The 11,056-nt window shown below is 38.4% G+C and overlaps 2 protein-coding genes across 4 annotated transcripts; one reads left to right on the forward strand and one right to left on the reverse strand.

The window, feature by feature from the left end:
* Nucleotides 1–486: 486 nt before the first annotated feature.
* Nucleotides 487–2,781, forward strand: LOC121742298 (APETALA2-like protein 1). Of its 2 annotated transcripts, XM_042135403.1 has the most exons (10): nucleotides 489–1,078; nucleotides 1,160–1,185; nucleotides 1,267–1,297; nucleotides 1,368–1,455; nucleotides 1,542–1,687; nucleotides 1,798–1,842; nucleotides 1,924–2,018; nucleotides 2,090–2,175; nucleotides 2,241–2,327; nucleotides 2,394–2,781. In XM_042135403.1, exons 1-10 carry the CDS (start codon nucleotides 702–704, stop codon nucleotides 2,592–2,594), a joined length of 1,182 nt encoding a protein of 393 aa, XP_041991337.1. In that variant the 5' UTR covers nucleotides 489–701; the 3' UTR covers nucleotides 2,595–2,781. The 2 variants fall into 2 exon arrangements, with proteins under 2 accessions (XP_041991338.1, XP_041991337.1); XM_042135404.1 differs by lacking the exon at nucleotides 1,798–1,842 and having other exon boundaries at nucleotides 487–1,078.
* Nucleotides 2,782–2,909: 128 nt separating this feature from the next.
* LOC121742297 lies at nucleotides 2,910–10,089 on the reverse strand. 2 transcript variants are annotated; one of them, XM_042135402.1, is made up of 14 exons: nucleotides 9,936–10,089; nucleotides 9,255–9,353; nucleotides 8,634–8,761; nucleotides 8,389–8,542; nucleotides 8,205–8,314; nucleotides 7,837–7,920; nucleotides 7,716–7,764; nucleotides 7,488–7,579; nucleotides 6,775–6,913; nucleotides 6,358–6,437; nucleotides 4,935–6,289; nucleotides 4,443–4,550; nucleotides 3,522–4,342; nucleotides 2,910–3,305 (listed from the first exon to the last, which is right to left on the reverse strand). In XM_042135402.1, exons 2-13 carry the CDS (start codon nucleotides 9,345–9,347, stop codon nucleotides 3,780–3,782), a joined length of 2,955 nt encoding a protein of 984 aa, XP_041991336.1. In that variant the 5' UTR covers nucleotides 9,348–9,353; nucleotides 9,936–10,089; the 3' UTR covers nucleotides 2,910–3,305; nucleotides 3,522–3,779. The 2 variants fall into 2 exon arrangements, with proteins under 2 accessions (XP_041991336.1, XP_041991335.1); XM_042135401.1 differs by having other exon boundaries at nucleotides 6,775–6,919.
* Nucleotides 10,090–11,056: the final 967 nt, after the last annotated feature.

The raw sequence follows: 11,056 nt of genomic DNA on the forward strand, positions 1-11,056 counted from the left end.
AAACACTCAATTCCCTCTTCTCTCAATCTTGAACCCAAAGTTTTTGGCTGCACTGTCTTTGCTCACATACCCAAACATGATCGCGATAAATTCTCACCATGTGCAGTCAAATGTGTTTTCTTGGGGTACGGGAAAGGTCAGAAAGGGTATAGATGTTATGACCCGTCAACAGATAGCATGTATGTCACTATGAACTGTGATTTTGTTGAAAGTGAATATTTCTATAGCCAATCTAGTGGTCAGGGGGAGAGTGAGACGGGTAATTCGAATAGTGACGCACTTTATCCTTTCAAATGTCTAACCAATCTTTCTCTACCTCTCTCGATTACCATCTTTAAGAGTGCAGCCGAAATGGGACAATTAATGGGTGATAAAAAGAGTAAAATGAATATGTAACTAAAATAATCTTCGTTAAGAGTCCGACAAAATCAAGAACAGTGGGAGTTGCCCCACTAAGTAACCATTGAACTCAACCAAACGTTAAAATTCAATCTTTGTAATAAATTAAATATGTGTCGGAACATGTTTATATAGAGTCATGAATCCTTTATTTAATTGCGTCTAATAAAAATTATATTCATGCTTGTATTTATTGATCATTTGACAAACTCAACAATTTTACTATCATATTCTCAAACACTCATCGCCAAACTGCTCCTCCATTTCTAGAGAGAGTGAGAGAGAGAGACTTTGCTTTGCCCATGATGTTTGATCTCAATCTGAGCGTCGACTGTAACGGGAAGGCGGATCATCTCCACTCTCCGGCGACGTCCGTTTCATCGGTCGTCGACGGCGGAGGCACCACCTCCAGCAACGACGACTCGTGCTACACACGCGCAGCCGTCACATTGAACTTCGACATCGTCGTCGATCGCGATCGCGGGCTGGTGACGCGGGAGCTTTTCCCGGAGAGTGGACTCGGCGAGTTGAAGAGTGACCCGGTGAGTCGGATGGAGGTACTACCGCCGCCACAGAAGGTGCAACCGAGAAAGAGCCGCAGGGGGCCTAGATCGAGAAGCTCGCAATACAGAGGTATTACGTTTTATAGAAGAACTGGCAGATGGGAGTCACATATTTGGTATGTGGAGCAGTAATTAATTTTAGTAATTCTATTTTATTTTTGTAATTTTGTTTTATTGATTTTGGTATTTTGATGCAGGGATTGTGGGAAACAAGTTTATTTGGGTATGAAGATATATATATTCATCAATAATGTCGAATTATTTGGTTGATGTTGATGGAATTCGGTAATGTGTTTGTGTTTAGGTGGATTTGACACTGCTCTTGCGGCTGCAAGGTGATAATAATTTGATATATTTTATTTGGGTATTTTGATGGTTGAATTTTGTGTTGATGGATGGCATCAGAGCTTATGATAGAGCTGCAATAAAATTCCGAGGCGTGGAAGCCGACATCAACTTCAAGCTCAGCGATTACGAGGAAGATATGAAACAGGTTGAATTTGATTGAAACAATTACTCCTCCTAGTAGAATGTGAATGTATTGATATTGGTATTGGTATTGGTATTGGTATGATGCAGACGAAGAAGATGTCCAAGGAGGAGTTTGTGCAGATACTGCGTCGACATAGCACCGGATTCTCCAGAGGAACCTCCAAATACAGAGGCGTCACGCTTCACAAATGCGGCCGTTGGGAGGCTCGAATGGGCCAGTTTCTCGGCAAGAAGTAAGCCTTAGCCTCACTCTTTCTTCCATTGTGTATAGTGTTGTAGGTAGGCTTAGTTGAAACAAAGAAAGTGGTTTGGGGATTGTGTTTTTCATTGCAATTCGGTGCAGGTATATATATCTTGGGCTATTCGACAATGAAGTAGAGGCAGCAAGGTCCTATTTGTCATGAATTTTACTACCATCAAATAATGTCTTTAGCTCCTCAAATCTGTCTCATTCTTCTCTTTCCTTCAGGGCTTATGATAAGGCAGCTATCAAGTATAACGGTAGGGAAGCTGTCACTAACTTCGAGTCGAGCTCATACCACGCCGAGATCATACCAGAATCAAGTAATCTTACAACTCTTTCTGCATTTCTTGAGCTTATTGTGTGTTTCATGTTGTCTCACTTGGTGGAGCAGGCTGTCTCGATTTGAACTTGGGGATTTCGACGTCTTCTCCCAAAGAGATTCAATGTTTTCAGATCCAGCCTTACCAAGTTCAAAAGGTAATGGCGAACCACATGTCTCTTAACTGGAATGTCCTGTGTTCAACATTGTGCTTGTTTTGCAGCTCCATGTTGCTGCTACGAGACCGGAGTTGGATGGATATCCGGTGACATCCCAATGCCCTATTCTGTTGCCGGCTCCAAATTATGAGGTGAGGATCCTAGCCAGTTCGGTTTATCAGTTATCTTTTGGTGTCTGAGACCGTTTGTATCGCCAGGAAAGGGCGGGTCATGGCATGAGTTCCAGTTCAGAGGAAGTAGTGAAGTGGGCGTGGCGAATGCATCACACCACACCAACTACTGCAGCATCATCAGGATTCCCGTCACCTCTCTTCTCAAATTCTACTCCGTCCCTCAACCTCTGCTTCTCGTCAAATCCCACCAACGTCCTCTCCTCGTCCCAGACCCCGCCACATTAAATTTTTCTTCGCTACACCCTTTTGCTGTCATTCTTTTCTTCAATGGAAATATTGAATACTTTGGTTTGTTAATGGAGGTTTAGTAGATGTTTCTTGATGTTAGAAGAGCACCTCTACCCCTCCCCCTCTGTATCAAATATATTTCTTTTTACACGATTTTGTAGATGAGAAATGTATACTTATTATAGACAACGTGTGATGATCAAATCACTCATTTAAGTGTTGTAACCAATATTTGAATTCACTAACATTTCTATAAGCTTGAGTTATTTTCGAAAGTGTTAATAGCATGTTAGTGTGTAAACAAAACAAAAGTGCACAACAATTATATAGTACATAAATTGCACCAAAGGAAATAAATAGTATCATGCACTCGAGACAATCTTAAATATTTAGTGACTTTTCAAGCCCTCACAAATTTGTTTCACGAAAATGAATAAAAAGAGTTCACAACCAAGATTTTGAAACTCTTGTTTCTGCAAAGAATGAATGTTTAAGCAATTACAGCCATAAAACTTCCCTCTGCGCATTCAATTATCAACACGAGCAGACGATAGTAGTAAAGGCTCCGCTTATCTGATATCATTCCATCCAATATTTTCTTTGATTGGATCAGCAGCCGAGCAACATTGACAACAAACCTAAGGATGTCATGTACACCGTCGTGTAGCCATCAAAACTCCCAAGCCTTATTGCTCAGACTCCCTTCAGCTGCAATAATTTACAAGATCACAAGATATTCACCAAAGAAGCAATGAAGCATCAAGATATGGGACAATCCATTCTACATCAAGTCATTAACATATTCACATATATGAGTAATGCAAGGAACATGTAGTAGTTTATATCATCCTACATGATCTCATCTCATTTTCGATTCTCCGATAATGGATAAGTGAAACTGACAGACTGAGGCAGAAATTGTACCTGTTGGTTTCCAGATCCACGTTTGTGAACAGCTGATCCTTTTACCAACCAGAAAGTAGCTTGACAAACTAAGCACAACTCACTCCCATTGGCTTACTTGGGAATATTTCCAAATCTTGGCGCACTCCCTAAAGTGAATACAAAGTTGTTTGGTCTTAAATGCCAACTGGTACGATCAATTTAGGCAGGTTTGTCAAAGACGCAAGAAATAATCCTATCTCGGGATTTTTGACAACACCATACCCAAATATCAAATCCTCAAGTCCAATTATATAGACTGCCTGAACTCGGCATCCGGATATTAAAATCTTCATAACCACCATAGAATTTATTATGTCCCAACCTATCGTTCCAAATAAGTTCTGCCATGCCCGAATTGTTTCCAGTATGAAACTTGTTCCAGCCATCCCATTGACCATTAGAAGTTATTCCATTCCTTGATTGAGGGAGACTAAACTGGGATAACGGAGACATAGTATTGGCTAGTGTGTGCTCCATTACCCTTGAGGGAGTAAAATAAACATCACCAAGAGAAGAAAAACTTTCCCCCAGGCTGGTAAATCTTTGGTTCTGATGTAGAGGAAGAGATCTTTGCAAAAGGGATTGGAATTTTGCTTCTTCATATGCACTCAGCTGGGAAGAATAACGTATCCCTACGTCATCCAGGCCTGAGTTATTGATGCTACCTGGAAGTAAACCTTTGCCAACTGCCAGTATGGCAGGATCTATAAATTCAATATCTCCATTACTAATGGTATTTCCAACAGAGGGTGTCTGATAATTATTTCTCAACAAAGAGGAAGAATCAGCCAAATGATTTCCTGAGAAATAACAAAAATAAGTTAGACTATGCAGATGAAGAGCCCCAAACATATAAGAAAAACCACAAATTTGCCTAACAAGACAGCACATGAAACGAACCAAAGCCATTAACATTTTGATCTGTCCTATCATGAGAAGTAAAGCCTGGGGGCGATGTCCTACTAGGCACTGAAAACCCTGGCGGGGCTGAAACATTAGGTCTCGAAGCTGTTCAAAGGTAAAGAAAATGATTAGGAAGATGACAAATCAATTAAGTGTTATACAGTATATAATAAAAGAAAAACAGAGCGTGCAGATATACAAGTTGAAAGCAATGGAAATATCTCTTTATAACAAGATGATCTAGGAATGACCTTAAATTCCAAATCCACAGGAAACATAAAATCAAGTGCAGTCATTTAGTATTTACAAAAGACAAGGTACTAATAGATCTATTATATCAGGATGTAGTTGCTGCAAGATGAGTGCCCTTTTGAGTTTCTGAACACATATAACTGGCAATTTGAGATAAGATTATATACAAAGCCCAAAGTGCCATATAAGATTACGACTTGATACATTGACAATATAAAATCGACCAGAATAACTTACCAGAGTTCATGTTAGGAGATGTATGTGAATGATTGGCAGCAAAATTATGGGACTCTAGACCATTGAAACCAGGGAAACCATAGCGACTATCTAACTTCTCATGCTGCAAGTTATTGCTGTTGGAGAATTCATGGCCTAAGGAGAGCTGGTTAGAACTTCTAGTAAAGTAATCAACAGATTGACCAAAACCAGATGAGTGGCTCCTAGGCTCCTCCCTTGCAAATGAAAACCTTGATTGATTGCTAGTGTGATTTTTCCATGAACCTGGAACTCCAAAAGAACCTTGTTTATCATTTTCACCCAACAACTTAGCAAGGTTCTGAGGTGAAGTAAGTGACTCATCCCATGGATCAAAATCAAGAGACAAAATATTAGATGTTATACTGCTCTCCCCCATATCAGAAGAATGTGTGCATAGTTCATCATCATATCTCCCTATAATTGATCCTTTCTCCTTAGAAGGAAACAAATTTAAATGCTCAGCATTATTAACCTCAGGAGTCTTGAGAATAGACTCAGAATGTCGAACGGGATAATTGCAACTTCTATCAACAGCCTGACTACATGCTAAAGCATCAGCTTTACTATGCTGAGTAGAATCAACATTATAATGGCTTGAAAGATGAGAGGCATGAGAGAAGTTGCTTCTGTTAGGAGCAACCTCAGGATCCTTGAGCCTTTGATTCTCAAAAGACAAAACACCATCTGCGATATCACACAAATCACTTTTATTTACTCTACTTGGTGTTACCAATCTAAACTCGGATCTGACATCCATAGGATACAACTCCTCTGTTGTATATGCAGTTGTTTCAGGCACCTGAGAAGTCACCTTTGCTCTTATAAGCTGAGAGTCCCCATCAAATATCAGGTTTTCTTGGATATGATTAGGTGTAAAATGAGATGATTGTATTTTCTCAATTTTCCCATTGGTGCTACCCGTAGTGTCTCTGCTTGAAACAAGTCCACCAGAGACCATGGAAGAATTAACATCGTTAGTACTGTTATCTGGCAGCTTGGTAGTACATGGGCCATGGGACAATTTCTTTACAGGTGACAAAGCTGGATGTGCAGATGTATTGGGACTCTGAGAAGAAATAGCTTTCCCATCAGCATCTACTTCTTTGACCACTGGTCCTAAAGCTTCTATTTCACTTTTACCTTGAGAAACTTCGCTATCTTTATCAGTAAGTGAAATATTTGTAGTTTCTCGCTGCAATGAACACAACTGACTTTGGCTGACAGCTGTAGCAGAACAAGCCACATGCCTATCGCTCAAATTCTGTTCTTTTAATGCCATTTTGGAACATTGAGTAGTGGTATGTAAAGGAAGATTATTGGCAACGCGAGTTCCCCTGTTCATGGAAATTAAAAGGTTAAAAACAAGAAGCATGAAATTAGGAATAATACATGAGTTGGGTACCATGAGGCTCCAGCAGGAAGAGCAGCAGATCTTCCAGAACTGCTATTTGGAGGAGAAACTCTGGCACCGATTAGAGTATTCTGATGAACAAATAACAGAAATAACATAATAAAGGAAAAGCAGATTCAGTGATCTTAGTAGCAATCACCTCCAAGTCACAATTGAAATTACCAAAAAAATAAAAATACAATAAACGAAAAGACAGTGGTCTATCAACTACCAAGTACCAAAACCATATACAGGAGTCGAAGTGATCAATCTATCCTGAACTAGTTTATGATACTCGATGGATCATAAGCATTCTGATGAGAAATACAACATGAACAGGCACAAAAAACTAATTACATCAACCTGCCGGAAAAACAAGTAAACATACAAGTTATGCGGTGGGCATGATAAGAAGTAACGAAATCTTACATTAGTTTTTACAGCAGTTTTATTTATAGGCTTTGCTGAAGAAGCAGAAGTGTTATTGCAGTACTCATCTGCAGGTGGAGGTAGCATATACCCAGAACGCCGTTGTGTACTATTTGTGGAGCCACTAATTTGTTGAACCCTACTCCTTTCCCAAAATAGTTAAGTGGATCAGATGCTTGAGAAACATTGTGTGAAGTCAAAGCACTCCGAGAGCAAAGTAACAAATCAAAGAAATACTTATTAACATTTTCTGAGAAGATGATCACAGGTAATTATCAAAAAAACCCCAACACTTCAACTTAGTTCATATGAAGGACAATTAAATTTGCTGTTGCATGATGAGAAAAATGTGGGATGGGGCATATGATAGGAATTGGAGGCAGCCTTTGCAAAGGGAAAATTGAAGATGGGGCACCCGATGAACCTGATAAATATACGATGGGCAGGACAGTGTGAAGTAAGAATTGCACTGTGACTGGTTAAGACGAACCATCTAACAGATGGCCACTCTCGTAGATGAGAGTTAAAAGGAAGTTGGAGTCTGCCTACCCAAGATACAGATAAGCCACAAAACTCATTCTAACCAAATCAGAAGCAGCAAACTGAGATATGAAGTATCATCAACTGAAGGAACAGAGGATATATAACAAAATGTTCATGATAAAGAAATAAAATTGAGAGAAAAGAACTGCAAGCAATCAGACATGAAATACCTTGTGTATGCAGATACCATTTCATCCTTTGGAAAGCTGTCCTCTTGGGAGCCAATCTCATGCAAATATAAACAATCAGGATTGGTACATGGCTGGAACACAGAAGAAATTCAATATCAAGATCCACTATGCATAGAACAATACTAATGCATCTTCTGAGCAAGTAAAGTTCAGCAATCATATGATATTTCCCATCATTTGATTTCAACAAAGCTATAAAAGTTATACCGCATTTCTCAGCCATGCATGACAGTACTTAGTAGTCCCGAAGCATGCCCTGTAACAATTTATAAAGATCATAAGATATAACAAGAGATATTAAGTTTAAAGAATGAAAGATGATAATTACCTCAAATGTTTACCATCCAAGACAAATCCATGCACTGATTGGATACACCGAACAGCTTCTTCCTCCTTTGAATAAGTGATATATCTATGAAATAAAAGAAATCAATAATAAAAAAACAAAATGGATAAACAAACAGAGAAAGGCAAGAAACAATTAAAATGGATAACTAACAACACTGGAAAGATTTGATAAGGCATTTCAGACAAGAATGAAGATGAAAACATGTTGTCAAAGCTTCACACAATGCAATCGGTAAACATTCTTCAAGTCATATAAGCATCAATTCAACAGAACTTATAACTCAGGACTCAGGAGATCTTATTGGTATCATAATTAACAATTTCATCTAAAGAGACTTTTGAACTCACACGCTGCATGTACTATTTGCAGATTGTTGTATGGCACCAGAAGCTGTCCGGGAGATAGACACCTTCAATGCCTTTCCATATTGGCCAAAATACTCTCTGGACTGAAGAAGCTGCCAAAAAAAACAATGTCATAAGCAAAGAAACAGGTGCAAGAGAAAAGAATAAGGACAGCAAAGGCACCCACATCCTCGTCTGCCAATTTCAGCGGCAAGCCCACAACATAAACTAGATTCCTCTGGATGACTCGCACACTAGCAAGCTGCTTCCTTCCTTCAGATGGTTTGTTCCTCCCCCTAGATGACTTAGGCTTTTTCTCCTCATTCATATCTGAAACCAACCTATTCCAAAAATTGAGAGGATTGGATCAGTAAACATTATAAAATACACATGAATATCACCAAATGGTCAACACAACATTGCTATAATCACCTTCCACAACTTGCAGTTGTTCCAACAATCTTTTCCTTGTTGTAAGGAGTTCGACATGCTGGACAGCGCCCTTCTGTCTCATCTTTCTCAGCCATATCCATTATGTGATTCCAGCACCAAACACAAATCTGGACAAAAATAGTAAATAACAAATCTCATCTCAATCAAGCAGAAAATTTGATATACTCATGAAACCACAAAGACCAAGGCTGGGATAAATAAAGACAGCTAAAAGAATCTGATGCTGCAAAAGTATAGGTGACTAACAAAGAAAATCAATTCAATCCACAGATTTTGGTAGTGTGCATTATTTTATCCACAAAGGAATAGCCGGACAACAATAACGTAGTCTTCATTTGCCAGTGGATAGTCTTATTTTTTCGATAGACCAAAGGGCATCCCTGTCCCTCTAATGATGCAAGAGGAGACTAACAATCATAGGTCCTTTAGCTACGATAAAAAATAATACAAGGATGCAAATTACAATTAAGAAAACAAGGGAGGCCAACGTATCATAACAAGACATAGTCATATTATTATGCAGGTTACAAGTACAGCCTTTTGATATAATCAAATGAGAGTTGCATTAATGAGAAAGAGAAGAAAAATAGAATGTACTACCTCATAGCCACACTTGCATGGCTTCAACTGCTGATCAGTCAAATCCATCTCCTCGGCACAGAGCGGGCAAGTTTTGTCTCCTTCGTCACTCATGAGGGCCTTCACAAATTCACAAATAATTTAAAATTCAGCTCAAAGAAATACTCTATGATTTTAAGGTGACCGAAACTAATAACTGCAACTGGAAGCTTAAAGTTAACATGCAACAAAATCAGAAAAGTCGCCAAAATTAATAAAACCGAAAGGCGTATCAATATAGCCAATATGAAAAAAATAGTGAAACAATGACAATAATTCACCAAAGACGAAGAGAAAAAAAAACTACTTACAACTTCACAATCAGTTAAAACTCAACCGACTCACAAGTCAAACACTAAACGGATTAAAATCAAGAATGGAACTGATTATCATACCAATTAATATCAAAACAAGATGAAAGTAGAATTGAGTCCAGAGAACACGTGTCCATATATAATCCCAGTAGATAAGTTACTAAACAGTCGATTAAACTCAAGGCAACCCGATGAATCAACAAAATTCATCCTTTTTATAATCGAAATATAAAATTCAACACGATGAATCAACAAAATCCATTCTTTTTATAATCGAAATATAAAATTTCCTAACTTTCATTGAAATTAGGGATCTAAAACGATAACAAGATTGGGGACAAGGCCTTACAGCTGATTGGATCCGGGGCAAAAAAATTAAGATCACCAATTGAATCCCGAAATAGAGAGATATGGAGATATAGATGCAGATAGAAAGAGAGCCACAACTGAGAATTCAGAGAAAATACAGTGTGAGAAAAGTAAAAGGGTCGTCTCTGGGTCGGGTTTGGATCTTGGGTCGGGTTTGGATCTTGGGAGCTTATACGGGATTGTTATGGGTCGGGTTTGGATCTTGGGTCGGGGCTCCAGATTGCGTGCAATAGCGTGGCAGCAATTGAAGCATGGAGCTCCGATTGAAAAACGGGTGGGTTTTCAGGTTGGTTGGCGGGTTTTATCTTAGGGATAATTTCAAGCCCTAATTTTGTGTGGTTGTTACATTTAGCCCATGATTTGTGGGACAGATCTAATCTAGAATGAGTTGATTTATTTTTATTTTATGAATTGTTTGTATATTATTTATATTAAACAATGAATAATAATAGTAGTATCTAAAAATAACTACATTTTGTTTTACAAATATTTTTATAATTTTTTCTAAAAAATTCATCTAAGTATACTATACATATACAAATACAAATAAATATATACGAATAAAATCATTTAATTTTAGTATGCAAAGCTATGGAATAGTTCTATTTGTGATGCATCTGGAAGCCCCAACACGTTCTTGTTGAATTAGGTGTATTGTCTTGGTTTTCATCTTCACTCCATGACATGAGTGTCAAATTGGAATTAATCTTCAATTAAGCTCGTCCTCTTTCACGCACCGTCAAGAATTGATGGAAAATGTGAGGAAATAGAAGATTAATTGAGAACAAATTGACGCTTACTTGGTCGATTCATTTTGCTCATGTTCTCGAAGATTTTCAACTTGGCTTCAATTAATCTTTTACTTCTCTCGTCCAGATTTAGTTAGGGTCCCATTGCTCTTCCAACAGCCGACGATATTTATGGTCCGATTGGAATTAGACACACTAATTATGGCCTCCTCGTTGTCGTGAAGTGAACATCACTATTATTGCCGATTGAATTTGGCTTCCTAATTTTCCCCCACCAAAAAATGAACAAATTACTTCGTCGGTTGTGCAAGTAATCCACCCATTTGCGTGTGTAGAATAATGTGTTGAGTGA

Source organism: Salvia splendens, chromosome 7 (genome assembly GCF_004379255.2).
Source record: "Salvia splendens isolate huo1 chromosome 7, SspV2, whole genome shotgun sequence".
Taxonomy (NCBI): domain Eukaryota; kingdom Viridiplantae; phylum Streptophyta; class Magnoliopsida; order Lamiales; family Lamiaceae; genus Salvia; species Salvia splendens.

Coding starts and splice junctions, on each gene's coding strand:
- LOC121742297 (XM_042135401.1), bottom strand. CDS start 9,347: ATGAGTGACGAAGGAGACAAAACTTGCCCGCTCTGTGCCGAGGAGATG. Junction 8,762..9,254: donor CATGCAAGTGTGGCTATGAG/GTAGTACATTCT, acceptor ATTTTTGTCCAG/ATTTGTGTTTGGTGCTGGAA. Junction 8,543..8,633: donor ACAACTGCAAGTTGTGGAAG/GTGATTATAGCA, acceptor TTTTTGGAATAG/GTTGGTTTCAGATATGAATG.
- LOC121742298 (XM_042135403.1), top strand. CDS start 702: ATGATGTTTGATCTCAATCTGAGCGTCGACTGTAACGGGAAGGCGGAT. Junction 2,019..2,089: donor CGAGATCATACCAGAATCAA/GTAATCTTACAA, acceptor TTGGTGGAGCAG/GCTGTCTCGATTTGAACTTG. Junction 2,176..2,240: donor AGCCTTACCAAGTTCAAAAG/GTAATGGCGAAC, acceptor CTTGTTTTGCAG/CTCCATGTTGCTGCTACGAG.